The 21056-nt window shown below is 43.2% G+C and overlaps 2 protein-coding genes across 7 annotated transcripts; one reads left to right on the top strand and one right to left on the bottom strand.

Annotated features, from left to right (window-relative positions):
• Positions 1 to 1947: 1947 nt before the first annotated feature.
• Positions 1948 to 7871, bottom strand: LOC308318061 (uncharacterized protein). 5 transcript variants are annotated; one of them, XM_080767436.1, is made up of 8 exons: positions 7730 to 7852; positions 6930 to 7032; positions 6381 to 6488; positions 5737 to 5793; positions 4616 to 4981; positions 3570 to 3809; positions 2695 to 2797; positions 1948 to 2429 (listed from the first exon to the last, which is right to left on the bottom strand). In XM_080767436.1, the coding sequence occupies exons 4-8, from the start codon at positions 5786 to 5788 to the stop codon at positions 2366 to 2368; spliced, it is 825 nt and encodes a 274-aa protein (XP_080623562.1). In that variant the 5' UTR covers positions 5789 to 5793; positions 6381 to 6488; positions 6930 to 7032; positions 7730 to 7852; the 3' UTR covers positions 1948 to 2365. The 5 variants fall into 5 exon arrangements, with proteins under 5 accessions (XP_080623562.1, XP_080623563.1, XP_080623560.1 ...); XM_080767437.1 differs by lacking the exon at positions 7730 to 7852 and adding an exon at positions 5953 to 6017 and having other exon boundaries at positions 6930 to 7701; XM_080767434.1 differs by lacking the exon at positions 6930 to 7032 and having other exon boundaries at positions 7730 to 7871.
• Positions 7872 to 9576: 1705 nt separating this feature from the next.
• LOC308318172 (uncharacterized protein) lies at positions 9577 to 19547 on the top strand. 2 transcript variants are annotated; one of them, XM_080767603.1, is made up of 9 exons: positions 9577 to 9677; positions 9837 to 9931; positions 11315 to 11659; positions 13074 to 13340; positions 14163 to 14450; positions 14814 to 14918; positions 15323 to 15384; positions 15798 to 17732; positions 18163 to 19547. In XM_080767603.1, exons 2-9 carry the CDS (start codon positions 9892 to 9894, stop codon positions 18187 to 18189), a joined length of 3069 nt encoding a protein of 1022 aa, XP_080623729.1. In that variant the 5' UTR covers positions 9577 to 9677; positions 9837 to 9891; the 3' UTR covers positions 18190 to 19547. The 2 variants fall into 2 exon arrangements, with proteins under 2 accessions (XP_080623729.1, XP_080623728.1); XM_080767602.1 differs by having other exon boundaries at positions 9598 to 9677; positions 9840 to 9931.
• The last annotated feature ends 1509 nt before the right edge of the window (positions 19548 to 21056 follow it).

Here is a 21056-nt window from a genome sequence, read left to right as displayed (position 1 = left end):
GAAGTTCCGCAGCAACAACAAGAACAGAAGCTGGAATGCACAGAGACATTAAACAAGTGGGTTCAACGCAGGGAAGAGTGGCTGCCAATGTTTCTCATGAATGTGTAATGCATCACTGGACTGCTCTTTACTTGCGCAAGCAGAGTGTGCAAGTAAAGGGTTTGATGATGTATTGTACATACTTCCTGTATGTACAATGCATCTCCCCAAACAAGGAGGAACTATGAATCAACTATTGTGTTTGCTGGGCTGGCTAAGGGCCACTAAGAATTGAGATAATGATAAGATATTATTGAGTGACTTTTCATTTGTCTATTCTCTGGGTTGTAGGAATTAGAATGGGCCATTCTAGAAACCTTGTGCAGTTTTAGTTTTCACATTTTCATTTACTGTATAGTAATGACTTTGTGTAATATCTGCAAGAGAGAACTAAACACAAAATCACACATTTAGAGAAGTACCCAGAACAATTACACCTTCCATAGAGAGTAACTTCAGCATCTCTCTAATCCAATCCAGCAGTAGCTGTTTGAGGAAGGAGAATTACATCACATTTACATTTCCCACAGAAATGGCAGGCAGGTCGGCAGGACATGGATTTCAAAAGTCGATGTATCGTGTCCACTTCTTTGTGCTCTTTTCGTTCTCATCCATCCTAGGCCTCTGGATCAGAGTCAGAACAAGGACATGCAGACCTCCATAGAAACCCAACACTGATCCAGTATTAAGTGAGTGTAATCCTCCTGTCTTACACACACCCTCGCACTGTTTAGTGTTTTATTTTCATTGTATTGCATCATTACCTTTTTACCCACAGGATGCTTTCCTCAGGCACTATTGTGGTGTTCTCTTCTTGGATCTGAGTTGAGGTCCTGTAAGGTGACCCTGTAATCGAGGTCTTGTAATGTAATGGAACAATTGGAGCCCAATAAACCTGACGGATTCCAAAACGTCAGTACTTTAAGCAGACAAGATCTTGAGCTAATTCTCCCAGAGGAACACCTAAACCTTCATGGCAGATGTTCAGACTTCACCCTCCCTCCCCCGCTTCGTGTAGGTTTTCCTTCATGTTGTCCTCTGTATCTCACTAGGATTCATTTATTGTCCACGTGTGGAAATTTGTCTTCGGTCTCAACAGTAAAAAACAAACAGTTACAACAACAGCAACAACACTTTCTCATGGCAAAAAAAGTGCAGGACAACAGTGGCACATACATTGGAAAAACAACAAATCTAGCGAGACATGGTATCATTTAGGCCTTAATGGCATTTGGTAGAGATGAGAGCATTTTTCCCCTACCACCTTCTCCAAAAATCCCACCCGTGTGAAGTGAGGGGCGCTCTTATCATCATACATCATCTCATTCTGGCCAATCACAATTTGCGTCCTCACTTTTGTCTTCAATGTTTGAGGAATGGGTGGGATGGCCGACTTGGAAGGATTAACCACGTGAACCCCAGCATCCCTATTCTGTGCATGTCATAATTCGCATTCCCCCCCGAAAATAGCACATCTACAAGCTCATTATGTGACGTTGTGATCTTGTTGATCGGCTATTTTTTTCAGCTAAGCTAGTTTGTTCAGGGTTGGGAAGCAGAGGAAACGGATGCAACCGTTGGAACTGTTTCTGGAGCCGTTTGATGACATTGTCACAGCCGATATGTGGACTTCACGTCTGCTATACAATTTTCAACCAGCTCATTGGCCTTAGTAGTTAGAGTGTCCGCCCTGAGACTGGGAGGTCGGGGTTCGATCCCCAGCCGGGTCATACCAAAGACTGAAAAATGGGACCCAGTCGTCAAGGGTTAGTTTCGGTTAGTCCCTGCGACATACTAGCATCATGTCCAGGGGTTGTGTACTACTGTACTTGTCTTGTACATGCAGTATCATGTCCAGGGTGTATTTGAATTAGCTAATTCAAATATTAATATTTGAGTCAAAACACATGCTGTGGAAGGTTTTATTACAAGGACAGTGTAGCTTAATACAATATGCAGTGAGTAAAAACAAATATTGTTTCATAAAACTTAATTCCTATTTCATATTTGCATGCATAAATGTCAGTAGTAGTAGCAGCTCAACAAGAGGCCATGTAAGGACAAAATGTCGGCACAGTGTAAGGAGTCAGATAATATTTGACAAATCTATTAATGGAACACTATCATTTGCCGGCAAGCAGTTCACTCTTCACATTTGTCAAATTCAACCACGAGGTCATGCTGCTCACAGGACAGAAGGTTCCTCCCAAGGAGTGGGGTCCATTTTCAATCCCCTGGCACCAATAACAGGGCTGAGAAACCGGAACGTGTAGCTTGCCAATTTCAAAGGCACTGGGTGGGGGAAATGTGTATAGGCTACATCTATTCAGATGCTGTCATCCAAATGTTCATGCAGCCGCTCACCCCTGCTGTTGTATCGTCTTTTCCTCCTAAATAGAAAACCAAATATCATCTCACGATCAAGCATACCGGCTTCAAAAAACATAATAATTAATTACTCTGTAAATACTTCTGTAAAGATGCTAATGTCATATATCACTTCCCCATATGGAAATAATTTATGCAATATTCAGATTTTCCCCACAGCAATGCTTTAAGCTTCTAACACAAGAGCGCGCGTGGGTTTGAAGTGAGATGTGTATCTGTGCATTGACTCCTGGCCCCACACAGTGTCAGCAGGCAAATGTACTGTACCTCCACAGGAGAAAAGCCAATACTCCTCCACATGCTACGAGGATGAAAAGGCACACCACGGCCGCCGTCGTAGCCCGGCCCTTGCCCTCTGTCTCACATGGTGCTGTTGGTGTCAGGCACAGAAAAAGGCAACAGATACGGAAACACACACACACACACACACACACACACACACACACACACACACACACACACACACACACACACACACACACACACACACACACACACACACACACACACACACACACACACACACACACACACACACACACACACACACACACACACACACACACACACACACACACACACACACACACACACACACCCGAACAAGAACACTGAATTAATTAATCAATTAATTAACTGCACCAAGCTGAAAGTGACCTGGATGACTTTGAACTGTGCTGCTTTACCAGATGGAAAGATGTGCATTTATTTAGCGTCATTAGCTACAGTGTCAGCAGTAGGCTTCTGGCATTAGCAGTTTCTGGTTGCACAGTATTAGTCCCTGTGTTAGGTTACTGAGCCCAGATTGGAAAATCCCATTATAGCATAAACAGCTATATTATATAAGCACTTTAAGGACACTACACAAGATTAGGATGCTACACAGACAGCCAGCAGAAGACTCTGAAGCTCTATTAACATTATGAAACTGATTTGACGCGTGTCATATATTAACATGCACATACCAGAACAATGGTAAAAATGTTGTTTTATTCTTGAATCGAATAAACATTCGGTTCAGACTTTGAACAACATGCAATGCATCCTGTGCACATAACAAGGAGCGGATTGCTAGTGTCTGACCTACACTAATAGCAGATGGATGGCACTGGTCAGTGAACCAGCCTGAAGCGATACTGTACCTGCTGTGTATGTGGCAACGCTGTGGCCCAGCTTGTTAGTGACCATGCAGGTGAAGTGCCCACAGATGGGTGCGCTGGAGACATACAGGGTCTTCCCATCTTTGGACACACTCCCCACAGATTTGCTGATGGCGTCTCTCTCGTAGAGCCAGCTGAATTGTGGGTCCGTCCCCCAGGCTTCTCCACAGACAAGGACGGAGTGAGAGACGTTAACGCTCACTGAGACGTGGTGCACAGGCTCTGCAAAGACAGATAGACGCAGGGTTCCATTTTGGGGAGGGCGGGGGTAGACAGAGGGGAGGATCATTTCATGAGGAGAAAAAAAACCATTTCAGAATTGTGTCTCACCGCTCTTCTATTGAGATATTTAGATTGTGTCAACGGTCATGACTCAGACACCTACACAGTTTATCCCCTGAGCAAGCATGCATGGCTCAATAAGCTCAATGGCAAACATTTGAGCACTTTCCATGAAACCAGGTAACCGGGGTAGAAGAGGAAACTTACATAGTGCAGCTTTATGTCTTTTTTTATCGTGAGGTGAGTTTTCTTTTTTATTAAGGTTAGCAGCTTACATCTGTCGGTGTATTAATTTTGTATTTAGTCTTAGGGGCTCCGTAGTAGGGCCTAAGGGGTTATGGGAAGAAAAATAAATACAACTGTTGTAAAGTGGAGACCATCAAACTGTAATGAGTGGAGATGATGGTGAGATATGACGGAGAATATCTTATTCTTACTAAGGCTCCTCAGATAAAAGTAGTAGGGTGTCTAAAAGGGATGAGTGTGATTTCATGTTAGGGGTAAGAATGAAATGGAGAACCACAGAAATTGAGATGACAGATAGAGGGGAACTGATAAACTGACAGAGGTAGCAGAGGCTGACGAAAATGAAAGCAAGGATACTTTAAAAGGAAAATAGCTAAACCAGAACTGACTGGAGAGTGGAAACCTAATCCTCCGTGAGGAAACGAAAAGGCGTGACGGAATAATCCAGAAACAAAACCTAGGAGATTGTAGTGTGCAGAAAAATGGGATTCTGATAATACCATATTCTCTGACAATGCACTGTGCCGTGGTTTTCACTCCGTTCTGATCCGTCACGGTTATGGCATAAACACCATTGTCTGCTGGGGTGTATCCCTCAAGCTTCAGCGTTGTCCCCTGCTGTTCTGCGCTCACATGCGCATTTGGAAGTTTATCAGCACACTTTATGTTTTGGCCAGGACACGTGGCCACTGTCACTTTCCCGGGGGGACTTCCAGTCTCGGGTTCCCGTTCCCAGGTTACCATGGAGACCTCTTCCAGGGGTCCGTGGTTGATCTGGGCTTGGAGAACCAGTCTGGTACCAGGGATTACATGGACGGGGTCCTCGTCCAGGATGTGCACAGACATACACCGGTAACCACACGGCACTGGCAACAGAGATTGGTTAGCATTGTTATTTCTCCATCCTAATAGTGCATTCCAAGGACTGTCTGCTTGTGCACTTGTATAGTGATAAATGAATATTTGACTATGTGGTTAACATTCTATATGCTTTTGGCTGTTCGCCCAAGGGGAGTGCATTGAGATGACTAAAACTGCCAGCTGCAATAAGTAATCTACACGGTTCTGTCAATTTAGACTGGCATACTAGGATGTCATTTACACAACTTTTTCCTCAGCATGGGATTTATGAATATGTATGCCTGTTTTCTGTCAGGCAATGTCAGCTAGTGATTTATGGACCACGACAGCTGTGCCTAATGTGATATCCATCAAATCACATTAGTACGCTAAAATCTATGTCATAGTTGCAGCGGACCAAGTACAGTAAGCCCCTGTATTCACAGAGTTGCAGTGGACCAGGTAAAGCCTCATGTCTGTACTCACACAGGGAAATTATTACCAAGTGTGCAGTAACTTTGTTAGAAACATGAGAAATAAGTGTAATGTAAAGGGCTGTTAAGTATCTATAATCTACAATGCATTTACATACTTGCATCTACAAACACAATTACATTCTTTCTTGCATCTATTCTGGACAGAAACCTATGGTTTAGCCTCAGATGACCTCAGAGGGAGCTCTGAGGTCACATAGAGGAAATGATATTTCAAGACAATAACCTGGCTAGACTCCCGATTTAATCATAAACCTTTTTTGTTTGTTTTTTTGCAAAGGCCTTACTTAAGAGAAGTAGAAGGGCAACTCTCCAGCATTGGAGATAATGAAGATCCATGATACCTGCAAATGAAAGACACACTTTGTGAAGGAATTGGTCTTTGACCTCACATTTTCTTGCAACATGTTTTCTCTATATTTACATGGAAGTGACGTGCAAAACACAGAAAGGACACTAACAACATTTCCAGACACAATAATATTTTTTAGAAAAAGGCACACCTCAAAAAGTATTGGTGACAGGTGCGTAGGACAAAAGGTGGATAGCCTATATTCAAAAGGGATCTCTGAATGGCATCAAAGAAAAGGACACACTGTCAGAAAAAAGGGTATTCCTTGTTTTCCATTATAAGCACCACAACTTTGTAGCACTGCAACCTGCTGTAGAACCACAACTAATGTCATGTGCATGGGGCCAAAAACAAATTAGCTACATGGGAGCACTGATGTTACAGTACACAAAATCAACATAGGGAAAATACTCCCAGCAGTATAGGAACACTGACCAAAGCTTTGTTATATATAGACAAATATCTGTACATTCCATGTTCTATTTGAAGAGTGTTACATGAGAACAATACTTCAATTTGTCCAGCTGAGTACAATAATAAAATAAAAAAGCCAGCCTGCTAAACATGGAATTCACCTACCTTCCCGGCACGTAGATATACAACACAGATGAGTCAGAGCGGAGTCTTGGGACAATTTCCTCTCCGCATTCAAAAGACTTTACCCAGGGGTAAGGTGTGGGACAACGTCTGCTTGCAGTTTTATGGCCCCAAATAAAACAATATCAGACAGGTATTCAATGTAGGCCTACTTGCCATTGTGTCAACAAAACATATCTAGGACCAGAATATAGCTGAAGATCTAAGCTCCAAAAAAATAATATAGCATGGCAAAACCTAGATGTTTATGGCATGTGACAAAATGTCCATTTGAGCAGGAGTAAAGGCCCCAGAAACTTGCGCTTCTCTGAAATTGTGTCTGTGTGTGAGAGGTCCATGCAGTGAGAGGTTCTGTACGTAGGCGTCAGCTAGTTTCCATGCTGCACGATTTCCTCTACCCCTTCCTGTACAGTAATTGCCATTTGCTATCGCATTGAGTTTTAAATAGTTACACTCTCCACTCTCCAGTGGAATAACAGCGCCCCTCATAACCCCACATAACCCCCCACACACCCTTCCTTATAGCCGAACCTCTATCAGCAGCTTGGCCGACACACACACTCCCACAACAATGCAACAAGTTCGATTGTGTTGATGTGGATTCCAGCCACACTGAGTCACTGTTCAAACAGACCTGTAGATAAAAACAGCATCATAAATAAAATAAAATGGAATGGAATAAAACGACATTATTTTAAAAGTTAGCTGTTGAAAGTGTTAGAATGTTATGCCATTTAGTTTTTTTGTTTTGTTTTTGTTTCATAACTTATCCTCCAGATTGTTTTTTGTTTATCTATTCAAAATATACTTTCAGTAAAGTACTGTGTTAAGCATTGTTGTATGTATTATTAGCTGGATGGATAGACACAGTCACACACTGACACAAGAACAAGGCAGGCAACAGTCTCTCTCTCTCTCTCTCTCTCTCTCTCTCTCTCTCTCTCTCTCTCTCTCTCAATAAAAAAAAGTTATCTGGACATGGCCAGTGGGTGGCACTAATATATCAGATGAAAAATGCTTTGTCCTTACCTCAACTTTCTAATGTATCTAAGACAGATAACGTTGAATGTTTTTAGGTAATAAATCTGTCGCTTGGCGCAAAATTCATAACATTTCTTAATTTTGGTCCACGTAGCTTATTGAGTAGAGCACCAGTAAAGCTTTGACAAAGACAGTCTCTGCAGGCGTGAAGTTTTAGGATAACGAACAATACAGGGCAGTAGGGCACAGCCGCACATACATCTGCAGCCTGTAAAAACAAGTCCAAACTGCGTTTTGGTTTATAAACAGCGGGGTACAGTTGTAGTTGTAGTTGTGATTTGTGCACGTACCTGGCTGTCGGGACTCGAGACCTAGCTATTACTCTATGCTCGAGACACTGCACACTCGCCACAGACACTTCTGACTTCCTTAGTTCCTTCACGTTATTAGCCTATACTAACATCGCCTCACAGTCACCAGGCTTCTACACTAGAGCTGTTGGGAGGCGGGCACATGTGTGCGTGGCTGTGTGTGCTAGCAGCAGCCTGCACCAGCAGGCTCCGCCAAACGTTTTGTAACAGACCGTTGGGCCGTTGGGCCCCAAGGGTTGCCTCTGGGCCCCAACGGCCCCTATAGTAACACCCCGTCTCCAACCATTTACAATTATTACCTGATTTTTAACCCCTTTCAACCTGGTGACCCTATAATTTGTAATAAAAAAGTGTAATGTAGGCAACCATTTTTTATTTAAGTTTTCAGAATTAAAAAAAAAAAAAAGCAAATCTACAAGATCACAACACATCACATGTTATGGCGTCCCCCCCCCCCCCCCCCCCTAAATTGAACATTGAACATTTTGCATATTCAATTTAACATTTTCCATATTTTGGGCAAAATATAGTCTCCCCAAACTATTATATTTTCTGGAAGTCAATAAATCCAAGATAATTTGTCTCCTGCAATGGTTATATGCATGTTAGATATTGAAGCATTACAGGTTTTGTTGATATTAAAGTTATGATACCCCTGTCTGTCTTTTGGCCACAAACTCATTCCAGTGACTTCACTTTGTAGGTCAACTTTGTGTTACAATCGAGATATGAGTCTAACCTCTAAATAAAACAATGTTCCTTGTATGAATAAGTAGGCTATGGCTCAAAATTGAATTTAAACTCCAATTCACTAGCAAACAATATAATTAGTTCCATCCTATTCACTTTAAAGCATTATTCTCTGCCCCAATGAAAATAATAACGAGATATGATGTGTTCAATAAAAGGGAATTATTGTAACTTCCTAGCCATGGGCTGATAGGCTGAGGCGAGACTCCCCAGAATGCCTCAGGGTTATGTTTTATTGTGCTTATTATTTAGTTAGTATATGTGCAAGGCATTGTGTTCATTGGGTTTAATGTGTCTGGGGTTCATTGCGAACGCAGTGAGCACTTACTATGAGACCTAGCAGATCATGTCCGTGTGTCTGTCCCGCTATCCAAATATGGAGTGTGTTGCATCAGCAATCACTCAGCTCCATATATGGGCACAAAAGGGGCCAGGTCCACTCAGCTCCATATATGGGCACAAAAGGGGCCAGTGATTTGTTTGTTGTGGACCTGGCCCCTTTTGTGCCCATATATGGAGCTGAGTGACACTAATTCGTAATTTATTCTAATTGTTATTGCAATTTACGATCTGCGTTCGCTTCCCGCGTTCACGCGTCTTACTCGTGTATTATGTGTTATGTGTATTTGTCGCATCACTGTGATAGAAATGGGTAATTACAGGGAGCATAGGGGGGGGGGGGGTGATACAATAAATGCTACCTCAAAATTACTTATTGTATGTTATTAGGTTGTAATTATAAATATGCATGCTAGATCACAATGGACATCCCTTGCTCCCTTGCTGTGACTCAACAGGTCAGTGTTGCCAGATCTTTTGAGAGAAATAAGCAACCAGGTCTATAAAAACAATAACACATGAGCACATTTTAAAATAATCTGGGTGGGAGGTTTTTGTTAACATTTTACACAAATCTGGTGCGGGCGTAACAGGGGTCCCTGGCACAAAGTATTTACTACAGTAGGGGCTACTACTACACTTTAGAAACAAGCAGAAACACAAGTCAAAAGTCCCTTATAATAAGCGGACATGGCAACACTCCAACAGGTGTGTCTTCCTGACTGTCTGAGGTGGATCACAAGGAAGTGGACGATTAGTTACAAAAACAAACAACATGAACACATTGAGATGTTTGGTGCACAATCAATGAAGATGAAGGCAGCTGCAAAACCCTTTCGTAAGTCTGAAGTCTTTGTGCTTTAAGAACACAAATAAATGTGTTAGCTAAATGTAGGCTAATTGAATAGCTATGGTGTATTACTGTATTAATCTTGTCACACAATGTCTTTTAGCAATTAGCACTAATATGGCTAATGGGATATTTTCTCTTTCCAAGCAGCATTCAGTCCCTTTGAGACTGCATCTCTCCATAAACCGATCCGACCGAGGAGATGAAGGGACATATCCTTCCACTTGTTCTGTTATTGGCAGGTAAAAAGGCACTTTCTTTGATTTCACCTAATCTTCTGGCTAACCTGATATTTGCCAGGATATTCTTGGCTCTGCCTCTGACTCCTCTGTGGGAAACGTACGAGGGAGTAGCTATGTAGGCCTACTACAGTCGGTATTCCTCCCATGCATATTTTAAAACAAAACATTACAAGCAGAATGTCACTCCTAAACGGCTCTTAAACCTGCCTGACTGCATTCCAGTTAATCTGCTCAGTGCTCACCGTGGTGTTGCCATGATCAGACGGATGTACAAGCCATAGACTGTAAAAAATAGGTACAAGCTCACAACGTTGCATTGCGACAACCTGGTAGCTTATTTCTTTAGCTAATTCTGGCAACACTGATTTAATTTGTGACTCAGGATTTGTTTTAGTTCCACTCCAGTGTCAGTGGAAAACCATTTCAGACTCTAGAATGATTATTTTAATCAGGTAGCCTACTAAAATAAACTTATTTTTAAAACAGTCCTGGATCAATACAGAAAACCTGTGCAATCCATCTCGGTGTTAACACTGTCATTCTGCTCTTTGTTGCGAGTACCTTGTAAACACATTCAAGGTTGATCAGGATGATTTGATTCACTATAATTCATTAGCGTTGGCTTTCTTGCACAGTTTGTGTCGTTGACAGAAAATCCCCTTTTGAATCCCTAGGGATTGCCTGTCTGTAGTTAAGGTATAACCTAAACATACAGTACACCTTATACTGTAGGTCCACAAACAGTTTTTATTTTTAAAACTAGAGGACATCTTAATTCAAAATCAAATTGTTTGCAAAAGCTAAATATTGACTTGTTAACCCATTTAGATCCGAGGACGATTCTACAAATGCTTGCTAAATTAGTAGTTCTTTCAAAAATAGCAGATTTACAAGCTCGTAAAAGGCAATAACACTAAGATCTATAAATGATCTATAATTTCACGTTTTTGGTGTTGAAAGTGTAAAATCACTTAAATCAGGCATTTCAAAGGAAGAAGAAAACTCTAATTTGAATATTGAAACAGAATCACAAATATTTTTCATGATTTTCAACAAAAATGAATATAATCTAAAATGTTTTGTTTCTCATTGGACATGGACTCTACATAAGGCATACACTTTACTTCCCCCACTTGTGTTGTAGTTGTCATATCTCTGCTGCTAAAAGTATTGACATGCCAAAGTTATATTTAAAGAATCTCCTCCCACAAACATGTTGGTGATAATTCCACCCAGAGGCTTTTCAAAACCCACTGAAAAAATAAATTCCTACTTCCACAGAAACCATCTTCCTTTCTGTTTCTTCTAAGTCTTTAATCCCACTTTTAATAGCCTCCTTCTTTCTCTCTTCATCATCACTTTGAAAATGTTTTGGTCCCGCAGCTGCTGTCATGAGCAAAGACCCAGTTCCCATCCGTTTCCAGATCGACCCGGTGCTGGTTCAGACCAGGACTGAGATAGTCTTCACGGTACTGACTGTGACAGACGTCCTGGCCATCACATGGAATTCCCCCGGTGGGGGGGGCACGCCCCTGGGTCTCTGGGCGAACGGAGGGCCCGTTATTAACAACGTGGCTCAGTACCTGGGCAGGGTCACCATCTCCGCCACCCAGCTCCGGATCAGCGATGCCCAGCTCCGAGATGCTGGGAACTACTCGGTTGAAGTGGCCCCCATGGCCACCACTGGCCTTGACACCAACTCCCGTTCGATACAGCTGAGGGTGTTCGGTAAGAGATAAAGGACGGATCGCTTGTGAAGGTGCTATGAAGGGCCTAGGAAGGGTGAGGGAGGGGACAGACATCTCCATAGAAGAGACTGTTTCGGGAGGGGAGTAATTGCATGAGGGAGAAAGAGGTTGAAAGAAAGCGACTGTGTGGGTTAGAAATAATAATGAAATTAGTGACCCATAGTAGTAGTAGTAGGAACAAATTAATTAAAAATGGGGTGTTAATAATGCAAGTGGTTCAGGTTTTTATGCAATTTCAAGACTTAATTCCATTTTAACTCACTCCCTGAGTCCCTGGGCTTATCTTATTTAAGATTCACAGAGCATGAGAGCTGATCAAGGATCACTGACCAATAGACGTGGGTCAAATAGCTTTCTCATTTTTGTTTTACGCTGCACATAGCAGCACCCATTGAGTGGTACTTACTACTTGCTGAATGAGTACAGTTCACAGTGTTCAGAATCACAAGTTGTCAATGACAAAACAGAAATATGACCACTGTCCTAACTCATAAATCAACTAAGTGGAAAAAGCAGCACTCCAAAATACCACTTAGTTGGCTTATGAGTTAAGTTATTTTCAAAACGTGAGCACCCACTGCCTTAGCTAGGGCAGTTTCCAGAGGAAGCGCACCTGCTTTTCTTTCTTTAAAGAAATATGACCTTTGGATGGTTTCCCCAGTCAGTCATGATAAGGTGACATACAAAACCAGTTTAGATTTAGCACTCTCAGATGTATAGGAAACCAAATGATGCCTTGCATTGATGTGTATATACAGTAACTGAATATACTTATAATATGGCATCAGTCCAGTGGGTCCAGCTGCCTTTTCCACCATTATACTGTATATCAGGCCAACTCATCAGCCCTCACTGGATCAATTTAGCACCTGTGTCACACATCAATGTTTACCATGGGAGGATCACAGGTCCTAGCAAAAGGCGGGCTGCAGAATTTATTTGCGAATTTGAGAAGACATTAGAGCTGCTTGCCAGTTTCCTGCATACATTCGTTTGCTGCTTGTTCTTTTTAGTCACAGCTTCCTCCATCCATACACTGCCTTTTCGCACTCCAATTATTCGTCTTAGGCTGCTAGCCAAAGTGGCATCTCAGCCACCACTCGTACCGTCTGCCCCTTTATTCACCATCTGTGCCTGTGCCGGTGTGCCCTGTGTATGCATCCTTTTTCGACCTTCATTTACTTTGACTGCACCAAAGTAGTCTCAGCAGAAAAAATACGAGCTACATTATTTTGTCACTTGTGACTTTTGATGTTCTCTCTTTAGTCTGTCATGTAAGATAATGTCTAAATGTCACATTTGTTAACTTTATTTCTGAGTAGTAGTAGTAGTAGTAATTCATCCTTGGTCGTTCTTCTGTGAAGCCTTTTCCCACATTCTACTCTGTCCTGTAGACGCAGTAGCTGGGGTGAGTCTGTCTGTTCCCTCAGTGGCTTTGGAGGGAGGCAACGTGTCTCTGAGCTGCACGTGGATGGCTGGCACTGACACCAGCGTGCAGTGGGGTAAAGGGGGATCAGCCATCAACCCCGACTCCAGGATCACCATCTCAGCCGGCTCACTGGTCATCAACCCAGCCAGACGGGGCGATGCCGGGGAGTACAGCTGCACAGTCAGCAACCCTGTCAGCGCCGACACTGACAAGCAGAGCCTCACCGTCTACTGTAAGTTAGCGCAGGTGTTTCTCAAATGCTGGCATGGGGTTGCTGATAAAGGACAACTTTAATACGGGAATGTTTACCTTATTTGATACATCATTTATTTTGGTCCATGATGATGATGACTAGGTCAATATAAAGTTGAGTGCTACCTAGTGTGTATCAAAACACTGGCAAATGTCAGCTAAACTATGGTAGCCAAAATCCTTCATTCTAAACGGTCAATTTTGTCCATGGTTTATTGATCTCAATTTGTGATTCTTATTTGCTGCTTTTTATGTTGTCCTGAACACATCACTGATTCTGACATAACATAATGTTCCAATGTGATTCGCTGGGGACTACATTTTTACAAAGACAGATTTGGCAGTACTTAATTTAGTGGCCACCAGTGCGTACAGAATGTTGTTGGTGAAATCTTGAACAAGAGGTCCCTGTTCTGGCTGCATGTTATCTAATGTAACGAGTTACAGGTAAAAACCGGGAAAGTGTCTGTGTCATTTAGATTTGAGCTAAAAAGCATTATTTTATACTTCAAACATAGCAGATCTACAAGCTCATAGTGCTGCACGAATATATATATATCTTTTAATCGTGACATTTTGTGCAAATCTTTAAATATATATTTTAAAGCAAACATTTTGAACTCAAATCCCCGGAACAAAATATTTTCAGATGGGGAAAGCCAAATGCATATAATTTTGGGTGGTCCTTGACATGAAACAGTTTGAGCACCACTGATATAGAAATAGGATCAATATATAGCAATTTTGAAGACATTTGTACAATCGGGCTGATTCTGATGTCTTCACACTGTCTCATAACCAGATGGTCCAGACATCCCTGTGCTGACCAAGTCCACCCCGGCAGAGTGTGTCGGGGGAGGGGATGCCGTGGTGGGACAAACGGTGCGACTCACCTGCACGTCTGATTCGCTTCCCCCCGCCCTCTTCTCGTGGAAACACGACGAGCAGCCCGTGGCTTCCGGCCAGCCAGATAGCGGCGTTCTCAGCGTTCAGACATTTTCGGCCAATCAGAGTGGCCGATACACCTGCGTGGCCAAGAATGCTATAACTGGAGGCACGTCCCAGCAGGGGACAGACCTGGACATTGTGGGTGAGTTAACCTACTGTAGGTGAGCAATAATGATTGCTTATTGTTATAATTGTTATTTTCGGTTCCATCTTGATGACAGAGAGAGCAGAGTGTAACTCCAAAAGACCGATTTGGTCAAAATCATTGAGTGACTTTCAGCCATTTGTCCTTCAATTATTTTCCTCTCCTTTCCATTTTAACTCTCAGCTCACATTACTTTTATTTTCATCTGCTTCTCGCCATGTCTGTGTGTTGTCCTTTCCTTTTCCGCTATCGATTCATCAATCCTTTTTTTAGAATCTGTTCTTTTGTCCTATTCCCCCTTCTCCTGCCTGTCTGAGGCCCAGACTCATTATCGTTATTAATTCCTCTCCTCTTTCTTAGGCACGTGTCTCAGTGGAGGGGCAGTGGCGGGGATCGTGATTGGTTGTTTGGTTGCGCTGATCTTAATCATCCTGGCCATTGTGTTACTGGTGTGCTATAGAAACAGTTAAGTGCCTGTGTGTGTGTGTGTGTGTGTGTGTGTGTGTGTGTGTGTGTGTGGGTTGCACACACGACTGTGTCTGTGTTTCTCTGCTAAACGGTTGACTTCCTGATAATGACTGCCTCACTATACATTATCCCGCTTATTACACGGCTACTTGTGAACAAAATTAATAATTTGATACAAAATATTGATTACAAAAATGTTTCCATCAGCTTATAAGCTTCCGCTCCGATAGTAATGTAAACATTCTGCTATTCAGAAGTACAGTAGCAGCCTATGACTTTTATTTTTAAGTCATAGGCTTTGTCAACTTATTTTGTGTGTGAGTAAATGTGTACTCACAGTAATATGGCTGTATCTGTCGGTGCTGAAGTGACATTTGATTCTGTCATGTCTGTTATTACAGCAAACCGAAGGTTGAGAGATTGGTTGCCAGTGCTGAAGTCCAGGCAAAACCCCAGGCTTATGGTAAGACACTGCAATGTTGACGATCAATACATCATTGGGCTGCCATTTTTTATTGACCATGGGATGGTGCTGTAGAGCTTTTCACTAACTGTGTGTGTGTGTGTGTGTGTGTGTGTGTGTGTGTGTGTGTGTGTGTGTGTGTGTGTGTGTGTGTGTGTGTGTGTGTGTGTGTGTGTGTGTGTGTGTGTGTGTGTGTGTGTGTGTGTGTGTGTGTGTGTGTGTGTGTGTGTGTGTGTGTGTGTGTGTGTGTGTGTGTGTGTGTGTGTGTGTGTGTGTGTGTGTGTGTGTGTGTGTGTGTGTGTGTGTGTGTGTGTGTGTGTGTGTGTGTGTGTGTGTGTGTGTGTGTGTGTGTGTGTGTGTGTGTTCTCTCTCCGTGTTCTCTCCCTCCACTCTGTCTCTCTCCTTCCATTAAGCCACCAGATCCACTGCCACATGGTTCGAGGGATTTACAGCAAAGTCCTCATCCTGATCCCCCCCTCCATGACTCCAACACACCCGTACAGAACCAGAACCGCCTCTACACAATCCCATGTGAAGGCCATGGGAACCGACATTCGCCAATGAACGGCCCACATAACTCTAACACGCAGCAACACAATGGCTTTACTCACACAAATGGACTCTCACACAATGTCATTCAGAATGGCAATTCATACCCGCACAATGGCAGAGATAACCCAGCATTTACACACGCATTTGCTCAAAGTGCAAACACACTTCCAGCACACACACAGCAGCAGAGCTCTAATATTCTTATACAGGCTGGTACTACCCAGGGCGGTGCCCAGCCCGCAACGGTACATGTTAGCCTTAACACTCTGCCACCAACTGCCCAGCAAAACGGCAATGCACAGATGCCTACCGTTCACGTCAATTTAAATTCATATCCGAGCAATGGCCAACCAACACATCAGTCACTCCCACTCAGTAATAACCCACAAGACAGAACCCTGTTGCCTCTTAACAATCATAGCGCTTCACAAAACGGTAACCCGCAGAACATGATTGCGACTGAGCAAAGAGGACCGTCATTCCCCGATGACCGCCAACAGACTGATCACTTAGACCGGAGTCGTCAACCACATGCTGGGCTTATTCCTACTAGTTACACGCACAGCAACAGGCACAACTTTGCACAGCAACATACCACCACGCAGACTTACCTACAAGACCCAGTAACTAATATCACACAACACACGATTCCACCCAATTTGAACCCTGCATCACGTGATGGCAGCTCAGTGCCACGTGATGGCAGCTCCCTGCCCCACGGTGCCTCGGCGAGTTCCCGCCGTCGCCAAATGCCATGGGATCGTCTCAGAGGGACACCGGCGTATCCCAGTGATACAGTTAACAGAGGGCAGACAGTGCCTCACTCCACCTCAGGCTATAGTACTGACTACACTTCCCAGCCTCCCACACAGCAGGCTACAATCTCCCACAGGACTCGGCATCAACGTCCAAACCGGACCACACGAGAGAGCAGAGGTACATCCCCACAAGCTGTACCACCGACGGGCAGAGAATCTCATGGAACCGACCTCCGGGGACAAAACGCCCCTGATACGAGACGGCTCGAGGCTGACCATCACGTGGACACAAGACCTCGTTCACAAAGGCCTAGCTCTCAGCAAGACTTCAGAAGCATGCCTCAGAGCCGCAATGCCCCCAGGCAGGCAGATGTACACAGCAGTAGGCCCGAGGCGCTGCAGGGCTCCATAGGCCATGTTAATGCGTCACAAGCAGCTACTACACTACAGGGACCGGCTGTGTTACAGGGCACTGATACAAGAGCTCTGGCTGATCCTAATCATCTCCCACAGGCGTACATGGCACAGCAACAGACACAGAAGGCATCGCGGGGCCTGGATCCACAGACACAGCCTGGCTTACAGGGTGCCAATCGACCTCGCCAAGGAGACACTATTACAGTCCCAGACCCTTCTGAAAACCCTAGTAATCTCACAACGGCTGCACTACAGATGCACACACAGAAGGCTCAAACCTTCCAAAATCGCAACCAACAGACCCAGGCTGCCCTGCTCAAACCTGGACGGCAACCTCAAGCCACTACAGCTGGGGTCCATCGCCCTCCAAACCTACCTCCGGTCATCCACATGGCCCAGTTCCAGGCACTCCCTAAGGAACACACTCGCCACGCATCCCCAACTAGGTTTCCCAGACCCCCTGTTAACATCCCCATGGCTCAGAGGCACCCACAGCGCCCGAATGCTCACCACCACCCTGCTGCCATGCATGTGAACCCACATCACCATCCTGGAAATGCACATAGGCATGGCCATGCACCTGGCCACAGGCATCCTGCCCACCCAGCCCACCCACACCAGGTGACTGAAACACAGCCTGATATTTTTCTATTGCAGCCAACGCATTCCATATGTTCAGTGATGGTGCAGCTTTCCACCACATGGCTCTCTATCTCAGATGTGCACTTATGCCTGTCATATCCTGTCATCTTTCTGCCATACTTGCATAGCGAGGGAGAGTGTAGTTTTTTTATTGCCAGGCTTCTACCCCTACATACGCCCTCTGTCAGATTGTTTCTGTCTACGACTGCATTTATTGAGGGATGCTTGACAGCAGCTTTTAGTGCAGCTAGTCGTTTTCTGCCACCCCCTGCCACAAAAAATCATTTAGTGTTATTTCTTTGGAACTACAGAATTGTTGGCACGATTGTCATGAAGTTAAAAAGTAGACCATGTCAGTGATGCATGACATGTCTGTAATGAAGGGCTTCTTCTGTCTTTCTAACAACAGGCTCACAGAGGGAGGCCAACATGGTGAGATGTCCACATCCCACGTATCTTCCTATAGCCACTAACCAAAGCAACAGCTGACAGACTGGATTCGCTGTCAAACCAGCAAGATTGACAACGCAATATCCCACATCGTATGAAGTCGCCTTGTGTGCTGAGTCCTAAAATCCTTTTTTGTTCTTTAACGAGTAGAAAACATCTGACATTGGGATGAGGTAATTACACTTGATTTAGTATAAAACATTAGAATGACGTGGAAACGACTGACAGTGACAACATATTGAAACATGCAAGTTATCTATTTTGTTTTTATATGCCCTTACAGGAGAAAATCATTTCACTCACGACGGACTATAGAATGGAGGTTCTGCACAGTTGGATCAATGCAAGTTCTTTAATAAAAATACCAAGCTTTTGGTCGGATGGCCTTCATCAGGGCAAAGCACCTTTGCCCTGATGAAGGCCATCTGACCCAAAATGTGGCATTTATTTTTTTATTAAAGAAACTTTCATTGATCCAACTGTGCAATTTCTGTCAGTGCACTCTTCAGTCACTGACGGAAACATTATTTGGGGGGATGTTATGATATTCAGTGATATCATACCATGACTAATTGGTCACAACTGTGGCGATCATACTGTATATTTTGTCCGAAAAAACCTTCAGGAAAAAACCTTGAAACTGTCTGAATACTGAAAAAAGAAAATGTTGAACTAGATGCAAGATATAAAATGGTGTTTGTGTAGTACATTGATTACATTACGTTACAAGTACAAGTTGAGGAAAACCACAGATCTCCGATGTAAGGTCGCACGTACGTTTGAGATGTTTGCACAAATATATTTGTGTGATCATTAAGAGAAGACTTTACAGTGAGAGTAAAAGAGAATGAGCCATCGATTCCGGCAGATTGGAGCTGTACGTCTCCTGGGAACTGAAAATGATGAGGGAAGAGGGAAAACCCACTGTAGCGGTCATGTATTTATACTCAATTATTTATTTAACGTCTGCTGTTTACAGATGCTTCTCTTGACTGTTCTCAATTAGGGGGATTTGCCTCAGTGGCGCATGACCGCAATGCTCAGCTGACTATGAAGGGGACCCCCTAAAAACGGATGAGCGCTTATTAATTAAGCGCCTTTATGTGCCTTAAATGACTCAGAAAATAATCACACCCGCGCATGAAGGAGGTCACAGCACAAAAGGCTGGGTGTTCCAGTCTTTCCCCTGAACAAAATCACATTGTAACAATTCACTCAGGGAGCAGACGGTCTCTTTATGCCATGGATAACGCAACATATAGCTCTGTTATGTTGCCATACAGATTATGCATTTACTGTATGTTTTATTGTTCTTCATTATTTGATTGTTTAAAGCCCAAACCACACTGGTAGGTGTTGAGGTGAACGAGTTGCATTGGTGTGGTTGACCTTAAAACGGTTTTGTCCCAAGGAGTCCCTACCAGTGTGGTTTGGGCTTAAGTCTCGGCACATGACTGTACATTACATGGATATGTCGTAGAGGTGGGTATTGTTTTGATATAACCAAAAGTTTTGTGAAAACTGATTCTGTCTATTCTTTTTGTTAAGATAATGTGGTAAATTAAGCACATATATTTATATATTTTCCACCTCTGCAATATTAATCTCAGGATTATGCAATAATGTTTAGGGCCAAATATGCTTGCTTCTAATAAAATTCTATTTTTGTACTGTATTAGTCGTATACTTCAAATGCCGTATTATATTGTACTGTAGTATTAGTCGTATACTTCAGTGGGTGGGCATGCATTTCTTTGCTGTCGAGAAACCTTTTTTCCCCCCAGCCTGAACATATTTGTGTTTACTTATAGATATGTATTGCTAATTATGAAGCACATGTCCATGTAGTGTACTGCTAGCCTTATTGATTCTCGCCAGCCAAATCTGTTCACCCAGATTGCGAGGGAGCTGTGGAGGTTCAGTACCTTTGGATGATCACTCCATCCGGTTCCCAGTCACCAGCTTCCACTTGTGTGTCACCCCTGATGAACAAGCCCAAAGTTTCTCTTATCATGGAAGCACTTCCCTGCAATACCCCGAGAATATGAGGTAAGACCATAATGTTCTGTGTATGTAGCACACTAGCACGAATGGTCTATGAGAGCACCCTTGGTTCTTCACCTTACTGTATGGCTGTGATCACAAGGTTACCAAAGCTTCTAGAAACATCTGCACTTTAATAATTCTTGTGTCCCTATTCTGGGAGGAACATTCGGCAACAATAACTTGAATTTAATTGAATTGACTACCTGGCTACCCGTAGGCCTATTGTCCCGACTCTCAGATATAAGACGACCCCCATTTTTCAAGACTCATTTGTGGAAAAAGAACATTGAATGTCAAATATTCTAGCCCCGATTATAATGAGACCCCATTTTTGAGGGGCGCTAGGTTTAATGTTTGTGTTTAGTTCAATGTTTGTTTTAAAAATGCCATTGACAATGAAGGGAAAATGTACGTCATAATGACCCTCATTACGTCATATTGTTAATGGCATTTAATGTTTATGTTGGCACCGTTTGTTTTACATCACCATATTAGCACCCCTCACTTCACATGATTTTTTAGGATATTTCCATTGGGGGGAAAAAATTTCTTTTATTCAGGCCAATAGGGTATTTATTAACAGTTTGCAGAATGGTACATTTCACATGAAAGCACAACTCAATACAAAGACTGTTACTGTGGACGACACACTGATAAAGCATTACACTTGTTTACAACAAGGTCCACCCTATTCAATTCATCAGACAGATTCAGAGTAATTGTTAACATGAATTAAAAAAACAGAAGAAAATAGAGCTGTCACTACTATAATTGCCACAATATTTGGCAGAGCAGCGAGTTTTATCA

Source organism: Protomyctophum bolini, assembly GCF_963924005.1.
Source record: "Protomyctophum bolini genome assembly, chromosome: 7".
In the NCBI taxonomy this organism is placed as follows: Eukaryota; Metazoa; Chordata; class Actinopteri; order Myctophiformes; family Myctophidae; genus Protomyctophum; species Protomyctophum bolini.
This window is presented reverse-complemented; position numbering and strand designations above follow the sequence as displayed.

Coding starts and splice junctions, on each gene's coding strand:
- LOC308318061 (XM_080767434.1), bottom strand. CDS start 5,788: ATGGATCTTCATTATCTCCAATGCTGGAGAGTTGCCCTTCTACTTCTC. Junction 4,982..5,736: donor TGCCCTTCTACTTCTCTTAA/GTAAGGCCTTTG, acceptor CTCTGTTGCCAG/TGCCGTGTGGTTACCGGTGT. Junction 2,798..3,569: donor CGTTGCCACATACACAGCAG/GTACAGTATCGC, acceptor TGACACCAACAG/CACCATGTGAGACAGAGGGC.
- LOC308318172 (XM_080767603.1), top strand. CDS start 9,892: ATGAAGGGACATATCCTTCCACTTGTTCTGTTATTGGCAG. Junction 14,451..14,813: donor GACAGACCTGGACATTGTGG/GTGAGTTAACCT, acceptor CCTCTTTCTTAG/GCACGTGTCTCAGTGGAGGG. Junction 15,385..15,797: donor GGCAAAACCCCAGGCTTATG/GTAAGACACTGC, acceptor CCTTCCATTAAG/CCACCAGATCCACTGCCACA.